The 14,754-nt window shown below is 46.5% G+C and overlaps 1 protein-coding gene across 2 annotated transcripts in view; it reads left to right on the forward strand.

The window, feature by feature from the left end:
* Nucleotides 1-14,754, forward strand: part of ITSN1 (intersectin 1) — a 1,130,286-nt gene that overhangs the window by 973,851 nt on the left and 141,681 nt on the right. For both annotated transcript variants that reach the window (XM_069202488.1, XM_069202489.1), the window contains exon 30: nucleotides 1,294-1,415. In XM_069202488.1, coding sequence (XP_069058589.1) covers nucleotides 1,294-1,415 — 122 coding nt within the window. The remainder of the gene's footprint in view (nucleotides 1-1,293; nucleotides 1,416-14,754) is intronic.

Below are 14,754 nucleotides of genomic sequence, written 5' to 3' on the forward strand. Positions count from 1 at the left end.
CCTATTAAATCCAACGAAAAAACTCACATGTGCACGGCTTCATGTGAGAACGTATATTTCCGTAGACTAATACAACACTAATCCACTTTCATTTCTGGAGTAGCGTGCTAGTCGCCGAAAAGTGCTTCAATGCCTTGTCTGGGGTAGTAAGTGCTATATAAATACAATTGCAAAGCAGTTGGGCACTATGCGCAGGGGTACACGCCAATTTATCGTACAGTGGACATTCCCTTCGCAGCGAGCAATCATACAAATCTTCTGATATAAAAAAAAAAATGCTATTCCAATAAAGATTGTCATGTAATGGTGGATGATTTAGGGCACAAAAGTATGTCCTTATTCTTATTATTAGTAGCCTCTACGATCATACCTACCAGGCTGGATAAGGACTTTACTCCTGAGGAAAATGTTAAAATTGAGGATAGTGGTATGTATGTCAAGAGGTTCTAAGACGAGACCTTCCACATTGGAATAGTCAGTGTGACTGAAGTAGAGGTCCATAGGATCGGCAGTAGTGACAGTGGTCTGCCTAAACTAATTAGTGTCATGAAAGCGAGTAGTGCAACTGGACCTGATAGCAGGCAAACATGGCTCTGAAACTAAATACTGGGAGGGTGCCTGCCTTCTTATCCACGGCCGAGCTAGAATAGGGCATCTGAATTTGGATGCTGTTAGTCACAAGACCATGTTTCAATGTCTATTATCTGTTGATTGGGGATACCAGAGGCTTCATAGTCTAGGCAGCAGAGCCCTGAGGCCAGTTTTATTCCTGAGTTGTGTTCTAACATCTTAATTTCAATGGCTGTTTATTGGAGACTAAGGATGAAGTGGGCCATCTTCCACTTCAGAGTGCAGGGTGCCAGTGCTTAAGGGTCAGCTCCTTAAATGTGTAAATGTGGTGAGTTTTTCTGGTGGCAAAAATATCCGCTGAACTCAGTGTCTCAACCAGTTACCCTATGAAATTACATTTCTTGTTAGCCTCCAACTGCGACACTGGAAAGGCAACAAAGGGCAAAGTGGGTCAGCATCCACTGTGGGGTGCCTCGAGGGTACCAAAAGTTAACGGTGCACATATCAAAAACGCCAGATGAGTAAGCAAACCACTGTGTACCGGGGGAACCTCGAAAACCCACACCTTACATTGATCAATAATAGTTTTTAAAAAATACCCTTAATGCTAAAGACGCTTCATGCAAAAGTTGCAAATGAAAGTTTAATATACAATGATAAAAGCACTTGAATGTCGTATTTTACCACTCATTAATAAGCATTTGCTCTCATCGTGTTTTTCAGGGTGTGCAGACTTGCATCTACTGGACATGCTAAGTCCCACCGAAAGGAAAAGACAAGGATACATCCATGAACTTATTGTGACAGAGGAAAATTATGTCAACGACCTACAGCTAGTCACAGAGGTAAGAGTAGAGATAATGTCTGATATGTGATGCTGCAGACGGTGCTCTGCCCTTGTTGGAGGAACAAGGCCCTGCCAACCTGGCTTCTTTATCTGAGTTAAGTGTCGTGCTGTCCAAGCTGGTCCACATGAGCCATTCCCATTCCTAATCCGCATGAGATACATTCTCATGTTAATTTCAGATGGATCTAGATGGCGATCATATTTTCAGTTGGCAAAAATCCTGAAAAGCTAAGATGGCTTAGGCATTGTTGCCCAATATCAAATACCACAGATCTAGCACAGATGCAATCCAGCACCTAAGGCCTTAAAACATGTCATATTAGTGTTTCTAAGAGCAAAACAAGTAGCTCCTTAGAAAAACCAAGTTAAAGAAAAGTGTCTCTGGCATGAAGGTCATATATATATATATATATATATATATATATATATATATATATATTTATTTTTTTTACTCACTATTAACTGAAACACTTTTTACGAATTACATTACAGGAATCGTTCTATTTTCAAGCAATGCGTTGTACATCATTTAGTTAGGTTACAACTTACTGGTTTGTTCGTTTATTTTTTAACACATTTTTTTTTGCTTTTTAGCATGTGCAGGTCTCATAACTATTATATGAACTTACAACTCTTTAGCAGCGAATTGCACACGTCTGGCCAGCATCATAGATCCTGTAGTGCAAAGCTATATTCTGCTTCCAATTTTGAGCGATGGCAAAACCATGCAATAAGAGCACAATAGGTTGTCCTCAGGCCACTGATTGGTGGTAATTATATAAAACTAGATATTTTCCCTTCCCCTCCCCACCTTTAGCTTCACATCATCTTCCTAGTGTGATTGTATTGCTGCTTTGAGTGCCAGCCCGCGTCTTCTTGTAGTGAACCAGGCAGTCGTTGAATAGGACTTCAATTCGTTATCAGTCACCTGCGACGAGTGATACCAGAACTCCATGAGAATGTTTATTCATACCTGAAAGGAAAGAGCAACAAGGTTTTGTTCATATTTGTTCTAATGGACCCATCTTATTGCATATTTCTCATGTGAATGAAGCATTAAAATTCACAGTGGACCTAGACACTTTTTGAAACGCTATTACCTCACCACCACTAGGTGGCACTGCCTGGCTTCAGATCTTTTTTCCCAAGTTTTCTGGAACGTTTTTCAAATCTTTCAACGATATAATGTTTGCTCCCAATTCATCTGGATTTCTGTCCTGTGCCACATTTGGCCTTCATATGTCGGGACCCCATAACATTTCTGTTGCATAGCATAAATCAAGTGGACAACATGGCTCTATATGAACTTAGCTGCTAAGTTTTTACATTGTTTGAGTGTGACATTTCCATGGTATAAGTGTACAGTACGTATGAGTGACAGTCTGTTGCAAAATGTATGACACTTCTAGTGACACATTCTTGCGAGGAAAACCAAGCATGCAAACAGATACATTTTGGAAATTACCCAGTGCTTAATTTGTAAATAAAAAACGAGCCGGTGCTCAAAGCCCTCCTCTTAAACACGCGGCTGCTCCAATAAAATGTGCGAGCACAGAATACTGAGGCAGCGTAATCCCGAAGCCTCTTCAATCCATGTAAAACCAACCTCTGCCCCTTCAGCTCACTCTTGAAGCTTTCTCCCATTGTGACGCTTTTTCGTTTTTCTCTTCCTCCGTTTTCCCTTGTGTCTTTTGCTCGCAGTAAGCGCTTGAGGCAGAAAAAGAAGCGCCGACCCTCAAAAATAAGTGCCGATGCTCTGCACCGGAATCAACAAGCACAAATTATGCACTGAAATTACCGCTTTCGGAGCAACAAGAAGTTCTTAAAAAGAATTGAAACTGCTTTAACCCCTTCGCTGCCAGGCCTTTTTTTGGCTATTTGCGGCAGTTCACGCTTAGGCCCTCATAACTTTTTGTCCACATAAGCAACCTATGCCAAATTTGCGTCCTTTTTTCCAACATCCTAGGTATTCTAGAGTTACCCAGAGTTTGTGGGTTCTCCTGCAGGAGCCAAGAGATTAGCCAAAATACAACGAAAATTTCTTTTTTTAAAACAAAAATGGGAAAAAAGGGCTGCAGAAGAAGGCTTGTGGTTTTTTCCCCCTGAAAATGGCATCAACAAAGGATTTGCAGTGCTAAAATCACCATCTTCCCAGCCTTCAGGAATAGGAAGAGTTGAATTAGACAACCACATTTTTCAACACAATTTCGGCATTTTACAGGGACATAACCCATTTTTACTATTTTTTTGTACTTATAGCCTCCTTCCAGTTAGTGACAGAAATGGGTGTGAAACCAATGCTGGATCCCAGAAAGCTAAACATTTCAGAAAAGTGGGTAATTTGTGTAGATCCCACAAGGTTTTCCTACAGAAAATAACAGCTGAAATAAAAAAATATTGACATTGAGGTTAAAAAAACTGAAATTTTTCTCCACGTTTTACCCTGTAACTTTTTCCTGCAATGTCAGATTTTTTTAAAGCAATATACCATTACGTCTGCTGGACTCTTCTGGTTGTGGGTATTTATAGGGCTTGTAGGCACATCAAGAACCCTAGGTACCCAGAGCCAATAAATGAGCTGCACCTTGCAATGGGTTTTCATTGTATACCGGGTATACAGCAATTCATTTGGTGAAATACAAAAAGAGTGAAAAATAGGTATCAAGAAAACCTTTGTATTTCCAAAATGGGCACAAGATAAGGTGTTGCGAAGCAGTGGGTATTTGCACATCTCTGAATTCTGGGGTCCCCATACTAGCATGTGAATTACAGGGCATTTCTCAAATAGAAGTCTTTTTTACACTCTGTCTTACATTTGGAAGGAAAAAATGTAGAGAAAGACAAGGGGGCAATAACACTTGTTCTGCTATTCGGTGTTCCCCCAAGTCTCCTGATAAAAATGGTACCTCACTTGCGTGGGCCTAATGCCCGCGTCAGGAAAGGCAACATGGACACATCACATTTTTACATTGAAATCTGACGTGTTTTTTGGAAAGTGCCTAGCTGTGTATTTTGATCTCTAGCTAAGCCGGCACCTAGGAAAACCTACCAAACCTGTGCCTTTTTTAAAACTAGACACTTAGAGGAATCCAGGATGGGGTGACTTGTGGGGCTCTCACCAGGTTCTGTTACCCAGACTCCTTTACAAACCAAAAAATTTGGCCCAAAAATTGCTTTCGCCTCACATTTGGGTGACAGAAAGTTCTGGAATCTGAGAGGAGCAACACATTTTCTTCCACCCAGCGCTCACCCAAGTCTCCTGATAAAAATGGTACCTCACTTGTGTGGGTAGGCCTAGTGCCCGCGAAAGGAAATGCCCCAAAACACTATCTGGACACATCAAAATTATCAAATACAAAACTACCTGTTTTTGCGGGGGGGGGGTGACGGGGCACCTGTGTTTTTGGTCCTGGGCTCAGCAGCCATATAGGGAAACCTACCAAACCCAAACATTTCTGAAAACTAGACACCTGAGGGAGGTCAGGGAGGTGTGACTTGCGTGGATCACCCAGTTTTTTCTTACCCAGAATCCTTTGGAAAGCTCAAATGTAGCAAAAAAATAAAAAAATTCCCACATTTCTGTGTGGGATCAATGCACCGGCACAAATTTCCTACCACCCAACGTTCCCCTCAGCCTCCCGATAAAAATTATACGTTACTTGTGGAGGTAGGCCAAGTGCCTGTGACAGGGAAGAGCCAAAAACAGTTTGAGGGGGAACCAAAGTGGATCCAAAAGGGCAGTTTGAAAAAATATAATTTTTTTGAGGCTGACAAGTGGGGCAGAATTTGTATAGGTATAGATGCAACAATGCTGGGTGGTAGAAATTTTGTGGATTCCTGCAGATTCTGGAAGTGTCCATCACAAAAATGTGGGAAAAATTTGTGATTTCCAGCAAAATTGGAGGTTTGCAGGGCATTGTAGGTAAGAAAATGGTGCAGGATGCCTGTGAAGCACACCACCCTGGACTCACCCAGATGTTTAGTTTTCAGATGTGTCTAGGTCTTGTGGATTTTTCTACGCGGCAGCATCCCAACATTCAAAAAGTGCAGCCCTCACCATTCCAAGTGGGACGACTTTGAGAGTTAGCCAAGCTCTCATGGCCCAAATATACAACCAAAACCCAAAATAATCAAATGTTCTCTTGATTACCGTGGGATAACATGTTTTAATGTTTCAGGGGAGTGCTGAAAGACTGTTACCCCCTTCAGTTGGGGTGGGGGCATAACCATACCCATACTGGTTGGTAGCCACCAGCCCACTATCTTTTATTTTTTTTAAATTCCCTGGCATCTAGTAGGCTTTCTGCCCACCTGGAGAGTGGATTAGGGGGTAATTGCCCCATCTGCCCACCAGTGGGCAGAACAACTTTTTTTTTTAAATCTTCCCTGGTGTCTGGTGAGGTTTCTGCCCCCCCCCCTGGGAGGCAGATGAGCCTTACAAAAATAGGCTGATCTGCCCCCAGGGGGGGCAGCAATGGCCTAAAATGAATTTGCTCCCCAGGGGAGCGACCCTTGCCTAAGGGGCCACTCCTCTTGCGTGAAATTGGCGCAACAAAAAAATCCCTGGTGTCTAGTGGTTTGGCCTAAGAAAAATAGGCCAATCTGCCCCCAAGGTGAGCAGAAATGGCCTAAAATAAATTTGCCCCCGAGGGGGAACGACCCATGCCTAAGGGGTCGCTACCCATCTGTAACAAAAAAAAAAAAAATCCCTGGTGCCTAGTGGTTTCTGCTCCCCCTTGGGGGCAGATCGGCCTAATTAAAATAGGCTGATCTGCCCCCAAGGGGGGCAGAAATGGGCTAAAATAAATTTGCCCCCCAGGGGAGCGGTCCTTGCCTAAGGAGTCGCTCCCCTTATCAATGTGAACAAATCAAAAAAATCCCTAGTGTCTAGTGGATCTGGCAGATCGGCCTAATCAATATAGGCCGATATGCTCCTAGGGGGGAGCAGAAGAGGCTGATTAAAAATATTGCCCCCTGAAGAGCGACCCCTGCCTAATGGTTTGCGCCCCTTATGCCAATTGCATAAAAATCCCTGGTGTCTAGTAGCTTCGGTCCACCCGGGGGCAGATCGGCCTAATCAACATAGGCCGATCTGCCCCTGGGGGGCAGAATAGGCCTAATAAAATTATTGCCCCCTGGGGAGTGACCCTTGCCTAAGGGGTTGCTCCCCTTATGAAACAAAAAAACAAACAAAAAAAAACAATCCCTGGTGTCTAGTGGATTCTGCCCCCCCCGGGGACATATCTGCCTAATCAATATAGGCAGAAAGAGCAGAGGCAGAAAAGACCTAATAATTATTTGCCTCCCCCGGGCAAGGGCTGCTCCCCTTATGTAGTAACACCAAAAAAATAAAAAAAATCCCTGGTGCCTAGTGGGCATCGCGATCGGGCTGCAGAAATGCTTACAGAGACATGAAAGGAAAGGGTTTTCATTTCCTTTCCTGCCTCTGCCTGCTCCTCCTCCCGAGCAGAAGAGAAATGCCTGGCATTTCTCTTCTGCATCGCTTGGAAGCATGCTTCCTGCGCGATGGCAGGTGACCTCTGATGAGTTCAGCACCTGATTGTGTGCTGACGTCATCAGACGTTACTGGGGGAGGTCGGGGGGTTGGGGTTGAAGGGGAAGCGATTCCCCTTCCATCCCTGACTGGGGGTGTGGGTGGGAGGCCCATGGGAGGAGCAGTAGCCGTGGGCCGGGTGCAGGACAAGTGCACACTGTAACCGTGGCCAAGGGCGAGCCCAGCTCGTACAAGGCACCCGAGGGGTTAAAAGTCCTGATTTGAAAGACCTCTCGTCACCGACTGCTAAAAAATGAGTACTCCAGCCTGTCTCGAAGGACTGCAGGTCGTTGCCTGCTCTCAGCTGAGGCTTAGTAGGCCAGGCAACCCTGAGCCAAGGACTTCATGATTCTGACCCGAGGACCCACCCACACTAGACTCCTGAGTCCGCCTGGCAGAAGATGATATTCTTGCCCTTCTACTCGCCCTGCTGCTAGAAAGTTATAGTTCCTCATGAGTGCTACTTTGACTGACCTGTCTGTGCCAAGTGCCCATTGACTGAGAATGTGAGTCCTCCAGTCAATTAGCCTAACTGGACTGAACTGCACTGCACATCGTTTGTTGTGCTTTCTTCACTTGATTCTCGTAGAACAGGCAAGCCAGGGAAGTTCATGTTGGGCAGGGTCAGTGCTGCTGATTACTGCTCAGAGGCTCATCAGAGATGCAGCGACAGGCAGTGTGGGGCAGGCTATGGGGTGATGAGGTGGGTTTGGGTGAGAGGGGAGGTTGAAGAAGGAACTACCCAGTGCTTTAAATGGGAAGTTACTGTCCGGTACTCAGTACCTGCACTTCTCAGCACTCCTACAATACAGTTAATATTAGAGAAGTGGCACTTCTCAGGAGCAAACAGGTATTCTAAACAGTGTGCACCTGTACTGCTGTATTTACATTTAAAGCACTGGAGCTGCCCACAGTGCGATAGCAGCTGGAGGTCGGATATGACTCGCCTGGTCAGAGTGGTTCAGCACTGTGGCCAGGATGTCATGTAAGGTGCTGTGAGTGCTGCTGCCTGCAGTGCTGCCTTCAGGGGCTGCTTGGTTCCTGGGGAGCTGGATGCAGGAAAACAACAGAAGGGACCGGAGCCAGAAACACATGAGGCTGGGTCTGGATTCTGGCTGTTTTCTGATGCCAGGTGCCCACATGGCTGAGAGAGATGCCAGGCCCGAGCTGGTGCATTTCTTGATTAAGGACGAGTGAAAGTTAAACCCTGTGGAAGCCACAGTTTAAGCACTTCTTAGCCCCTAGAAACGCTTATTCCTCCCAGCGAGTTCATCATTGCAGAGCTGGACAGCAAGCAGTAGATCTGGCTGAGGATCCTTTTGTTAGTATAATATGCAGTGCCTTGTCAGACCTGACAGGAGCAATAATATGCATGCCTAATGCATTTTAGTGCAGTGATGCCGACATAAGCTCTAAAATGCCTTAGTCTAACCCCTGCTGCGTGGTACTTGGCAGGGCTGCATGAACTATCCTCTGATGTACTCAAAGACAGCTGGAGAAAGGGAGGCCAGGCTCTTTCTGGCATTTCTCAAGTCAAAAATCATGATTTCCTTCAAAGGTGACGTACCCAGAGAGAGAGCACTGGAAGCACACAAACCATAAACAGTGTTCATTCTCCTCTGATAAGGAGTATAAATACCTCAGTGGAAGTCTCTGAGTGTCTTTCGTCAGAGATTATTCGTGTAGCTAAGTAATTTATTAATCTAGTTGCCAGGTGTCAGTAAGTTATGACTAGCTCAGTAAGTGTTTAATAGTGAATCAACACCTTGCCAAGATGATAATGCAAATGGCCTTATAAAGCTTTGTGGGTGAGGCAGAGGATATAAAATTGGTATCTGATGATGTGATTATGGACTCCCAAGCCAATAGTACATTTGAAGCATGGTTCTGAATTCTTGATAGTTGTGGTAATGATTTTCCTAGGATTTATGTATAGATATTACAATAACCTGGATGAGACAGCAATGCAAGGACCAGTGTGATTAGGTTGAGCCCGTGTGACAATGCACTTTCACTTGGAAGACTTTTGTGTTCGATAGTGGGCTTGGAACCCACCCCTTGCTTCCCATTTGTTGACATCATGGTCATTCTTCATCATAGACTTCTAATTGGACAGTGCTTGCCAGGTGTCACTTCCTTTTCTTTTTGTGGCACGTGGACAAGGCACATATTTGTTTTATATGATAGAGACTTCTAGCTGCAGATTCCTTACCTTTGATTTTCCCAGGCTTCAGGCTGGATCTGGAAACTTTTGCTGAGCAATAACCCTTGCGCACCATCGGGTGGTTCCATTCAGCTCCATGTGGCGTAGTTGGCTCCGGAAGTGACGTTGTGGCCACCTATATAGGCGCCACCCGGTGCGTGGGCTTCAGTTCTTTTCATTCCAGCACAGATACAGAGAGAGCTACTTCTCTGTCGTTTTTTGACCGACCTTTTTTCAACTTTTTGTTGAGTTTTTTTTCTCAAGTGTGTTGAGATGTCTTTGAGGAAGGCTGGGTTTAAACCATGTGGTGCCTGTCACCGCGCCATGTTGGTCACTTACCCCCTTCTCGTATGCCTCTGGTGCTCGAGCACTACCATGACTACAAGTTGTGCTTTGACTTCTGTGCCATGGCGCCTAAGGCTTTGAGGGAGTGGTCCCTAAAGCTACTTGCGGCCCAGCAGTCGGCAACACCAGCACGCGCAACTCTGAGATGGTCTCAGTTGATAAGGAGGTCGCAGGACCGATCTCTGAGCCCCACGTCCTCTTCCTCCCATTCGAGATCCTCAGGACACTCAAGTAAGAGGCATAAGAAGAAGTCCAAGAGGACTTTGACTTCACCTCGTCCGTCAGCCATCGAGATGAGCATGGGACATTGGCGTTCCTGGCACTGTTCTGTCGAGCCGTTACCCATTCTGACTCGGCATCTCCTACCCTTTTCTATAGCCGAGTTGACACCCACTCAGATAAAGGAGTTCTACGAGGCCATGCGACGCGTAATAGAGTGGGCTGACCTCTCTGGCATGCCTTTGGGCCCCAAAGGGTCAGATGAGGCTTCAACTGGATACACGCCAGTGGCTTCGACCTCTGCTCCAGCGGAGCCTCATAGATCCGACTCTGGATCTGGACAGGTGCCGGGCACACCCAGGCAACCTTCTACGGCGCCGGTCACAACGCTGATACACCTGACGTTGCCGGCACCAGCCCCATCCTTATACCCGATGAGCCGAAGCTGGAATGGCGTCGCACAACACTGATACCAGCACTGACGGCTCTCACAGGTGCCAGATCATTGCCTTAGCCTTACTTTACACAACCAGGCATAGCAGAAAAATGGGAGGGGTCACTGGACCCTTTAGAACACCAGTTGGAAAGATCTTTGGACTGGTATGAGATGCTAGGAGAGGCCAGTGGTCTAGACACCTCTGCAGACACTGGCTGCTTTCTCCCCTCACTATGGCTGTGGAGGAGGGAGCGTCCTATGCGATGGTGGTGCATAGGGCAGCGGAAGTTCTTGACCTCAAACTGCTCTGAGTGGCTGTCAAGACCAACATCTAAACAGAAATGCTCCAGCCTGAGGCATCCACTTCTGAACCGCTTTTGCCATTCAATGAGGCACTTACTGAGGTCCTGCTGGGAACTTGGTCTAAGCCCAGCACAGGGGTTCCTGTAAATAGGACGATTGCCCGCCGCCATCAACCTGCTCCTGGTGACCCTAGCTTTCTCAGCCAAAACCCCACCCATGAGTGCTTTATTAGTCAAACCTCCATATCCCACTATGCATTCTCTTCTGCTCCACCGGATAGGGAATCCAAGAGGCTGAACAATCTTGGGAAGAAGTTCTTTTTTTCCACCAGCCAAGCACTGAGGTCCGTGAATACTTTGTGCTTATTGGTCCATTTCTGCAATACCATTTGGGATACATGTAAGAAAGCACCCTTTTTGACATGGCTGGCCCCCACTTTTTACCCGGTTTCTGATTTGGCTTTGACTGTTAGTGCACTAGGTCCCTGCTAAAAGTCCCCAGTAAATGGTACTCCTGGTACCTAGAGCCTCGGGAACAAAAGAAGGTGTCTGAGGGCTGCAGCACCAACTGTGCCACCCTCAGGGACCACTCACCAAGCCAACAGTACTGTCATTGCAGACTGCGTGTGTTGGTGCAGACTAAGTTGAAAATACGACCTGTCACAAACCCTGGGTGCCAGGACCCCTATCTCTGCATGTGACAGGTGTAAGTCTACCCTAAGGCAGGGTGCATACAGGCACAAGTGAGGGCATATATGCATGAGCAGATATGCACCTGCAATGTCTCTGTTGATTCTGAGACATAGTGAGTGCACAGGTGAGCCATTTTAAATGCATGTGCTGGACACTGGTCATTACGAGTTCCCCAGCTACATGATGCCTTCTCTGAATTCTGGGATGCTTTTTATCAAACATCTCAGAATGATAAACCCTCACTGTCCCCAGTAATGGATTTATTAAATGCTCACAGAGGGCACCTTAGAGGTGCGTCATGAAAACCTACCAGCTACTAGTATGCTGACTGACTGGTCCTGACCAGTTCAGCCACCACAGATGCATTTCTATCCCCCCAAGGTGAGAGCCTCCACTTTCGAGGGCCTGAGACAAAAGCCTGCACTGGGCAGTGGTGTGACCTCCCCTCCTCCAGGCAGGATGGACATTCGAGGGTGGGAAGTTTTAAAGTCCTTGCCACCTTTGTAATGTGCCCCAGGTCTCTCCAAATGGCAGAGATGACCAACCCTCTTGTCCTGGTCCCACCGTTGGCAGCAGCATAGGCAGGAAAAATTTTTAAATTAGGAGGGGTGCCCATTTCATGCCAGTCCCACCCCTAAGGTGGACGAGCTGAAGTGGACACTACTTTTCAAATATCTCCATCTTGCTTGAAAGGAATTAGGGCACTAGAGTTAGGACTATGACACTTCCCAGCGGACGTGGCCATAAGAAGGGTGTAGTTACCCTAACGTGGTCAAACCATTGGCTATCACATGACACTCCCTATAACACCCCCAAATTGAGAATTTAGGTGCTACCCCTGAACCCGAAAACCTAAGAAGACTAAGACAAAGAAGAGTTGAACCCGCAGAAGAAGAAAAGGAAAAGCAATAGCAGCTGATTTGGAACCAGCCCCTCTGGCCTGCCTGCTGACCTCAAAGGATCCTTTAGAAAGAGCCAACTCGTCCAGCCTTCAATAAAGAATCGAGTCTCCTGTGGGCAGCAGACCTGCCCTGCAAAAAGAAACTCAAATGAAAAGACTCTGCAGCTTCTGGAACCACAGAAATCTGACACCTGAAGTGACCACTGCACTCTACATCCACGACCCAAGGTGAAGCCAGCCCACGGTGCTAGTGCAGTTCCCTAGCTGCCCAGAGACTAAGTCCAGTGTGGTCTCACCCATCTTGGACTTAACCAAGCCGCCTGAAGCCTCTGCACCCAGGCCTCCTCTCCCACAGCCTGGTAGTGAAAGAAAGTCAGACACCTCCAGCAACCTCTGCCCCTATTGCCCCAGACCACATCCAAGGAGTCCCCTGGCTCTTAAGAACTCAAGTCCCCCCTTTGCCCACCACAATGATGCCTGCAGCCCCGACACACAGGACCCACTAACCGTGAGTGCTCCTGGACGTGAAAACTCTACACCTAAAGACTCCTGTAGGAAGCTGGCTCTGTATATACTATATCAAAAAGAGATATAGTGTGCACAGAGTCTGGGGGTTCCCCAGAGGCTTAACAGAGGCTAAAGTAGATAATACTAATGCTCTCTTTTGTTGTAGTGTGGTCAAGCAGTTAGGCTTATCAGAGGGTAGTGCAAAGCATTTGTTGTACACACATAGACAATAGAAGAAGCACACACTCAATGACAACTCCAGACCAATGGCTTTTATATAGCAAAAATATATTTTCTTAATTTATTTTTAGAACTACAAGATTCAAGTTGCAGTTAAGTCCTTCAATAGATCCCTATTTCATGCACAAATCAATAGCACTTTGTTTGAAATCAATAAGTGATACAGTTTTTGGAATATTGGCAATTATCTGTTTTAAAAGTTGACACTGCAGTTTTCAGAAACAGTTCCTGGGGGGAAGAAAAGTTAGATCGATTTTCAGGTAAGTACAACACTTACAGTTCCAGCCTCCAGGAGTTAGGAAGTCGACAGCTTGGGGTTCAAGTTAACCCCAAACACCCACCACCAGCAACATGGGGCCGGCCGGGTGCAGAATTAAAAGTTGAAGCAAATTTAACATGGGCTCCTATGGAGACTGGGGGCACTCGGTTTCAGATCTGTAGGCAGGTAAGTACCAGCACCCTGCCCTTGGGCCGAAGTGGCTACCACAGGGGTGACTTACAGTGCCCAAGTGCAGTGACCGCGATATAAGGCAAGCCTTCTATCTAAAGTAAAAGGTGCATGCACCATTTCATGCAGGCTGCAATGGCAGGCCTGCATACGTAGTTTGTATTGGCTCCAATGGGTGGCATAATACGTGCTGCAGCCCATGGAAGGCCCCTGGGGTCCCAATGCCCTGGGTACCTAAGTGCCATTTACAAGGTATTTACAGGGGGAACCCAGTATGCCAATGGTAGGTGAAGGAATCACTTACTAAGTCAATTTTAAGGGAGAGAGCACTGACACTGAAGTCCTGGTTTGCAGGATCCCAGTGTACTGCGGTCTAAACCAGGCAAAACGTGGGGCTAACTATGTCACAAAGATACTACTTTCCTACATCAACTGTCTTCATCTTTCTCAATAAGGCACACTTTTTTGACACCCCAGAGGAGGCCTGGACATGACATGATGAAAGACTGACCCTCCATCCGCCAGAACCACCCTCATGGAAGCCAAGAGATGGCGTGGAACCAGGGGCTAGACCCAAGCTCTAGACATCGAAATGCAAATGCTGAAATAGACCATGAAGAGGCAGAAACAGATCAAGAGGAAGAACAGATGAGAGAGGCTCACTAGCGACACATTCCTCTGATTCCGGAGGTGTATAAGTGAGACTGGAGAAGCTACATCATGAGACCAAAGATTTGGAGAACTTGCCTCATTTGCAGTCAGAGGGACGGCAAGAGAATAAGCTAAATGAACCTCCACCAAGCACTGGATCTGGATTAAACTGAGTAACTTGAATTTGAAGAGTTGTCCCGTGACATAAGGGTGGGCTGGGGTATGATGATGTAATCTAGATATAAGGGAGAGCAAGGAGGCCCACTGGTTGGCGAGAGGAGATCACAGTTAGGACGAGCATACAGCATCCCTCTGAACACCTTTCTACCCCCTCCTCTCCCTTCCTTTTTCGTATTCCCATTGTATTTTGAACATACTAACCGACTGTGTGAGTGCGTAGAGTGTTGGAAGTCCCTCACTCATACTGTGATTGGTTCTAAGTGTAGAGTGTGAATGGAGTGACTGGTGACAAGCGGGACTTTGTTGGTCTGCCAACTGAGCCTTGTGGCCGGGAGAAGTGTGTGTATGAGAGTGGCAGTTTCATGTTGCTGGTTGAGTTTGTGAGGTAAGGGTGGGGTGGGCTACAGACCTCTTGGGCCTGATTCTGAGTTATATTGACTCCTGTCTCCGAGAGGGAGACGGGAGGCTGTTGGAGGGGGGGGGGGGGAGGTGAGGGCAACTGTTTTGTTTACGTTGTTGTTGGGGTAAATTTTCTGTTTTTGTTCTACACAAGACACAGGTGAAACTGTAGACCAGGGGGACTACAGATTATGTGGAGCTGAGAGACTAATATGCACTATAAGACAGACATGACACACTGTGCCTGACCAACTTGGGC

The sequence above is a fragment of the Pleurodeles waltl genome, chromosome 8, assembly GCF_031143425.1.
Source record: "Pleurodeles waltl isolate 20211129_DDA chromosome 8, aPleWal1.hap1.20221129, whole genome shotgun sequence".
NCBI classification, from domain to species: domain Eukaryota; kingdom Metazoa; phylum Chordata; class Amphibia; order Caudata; family Salamandridae; genus Pleurodeles; species Pleurodeles waltl.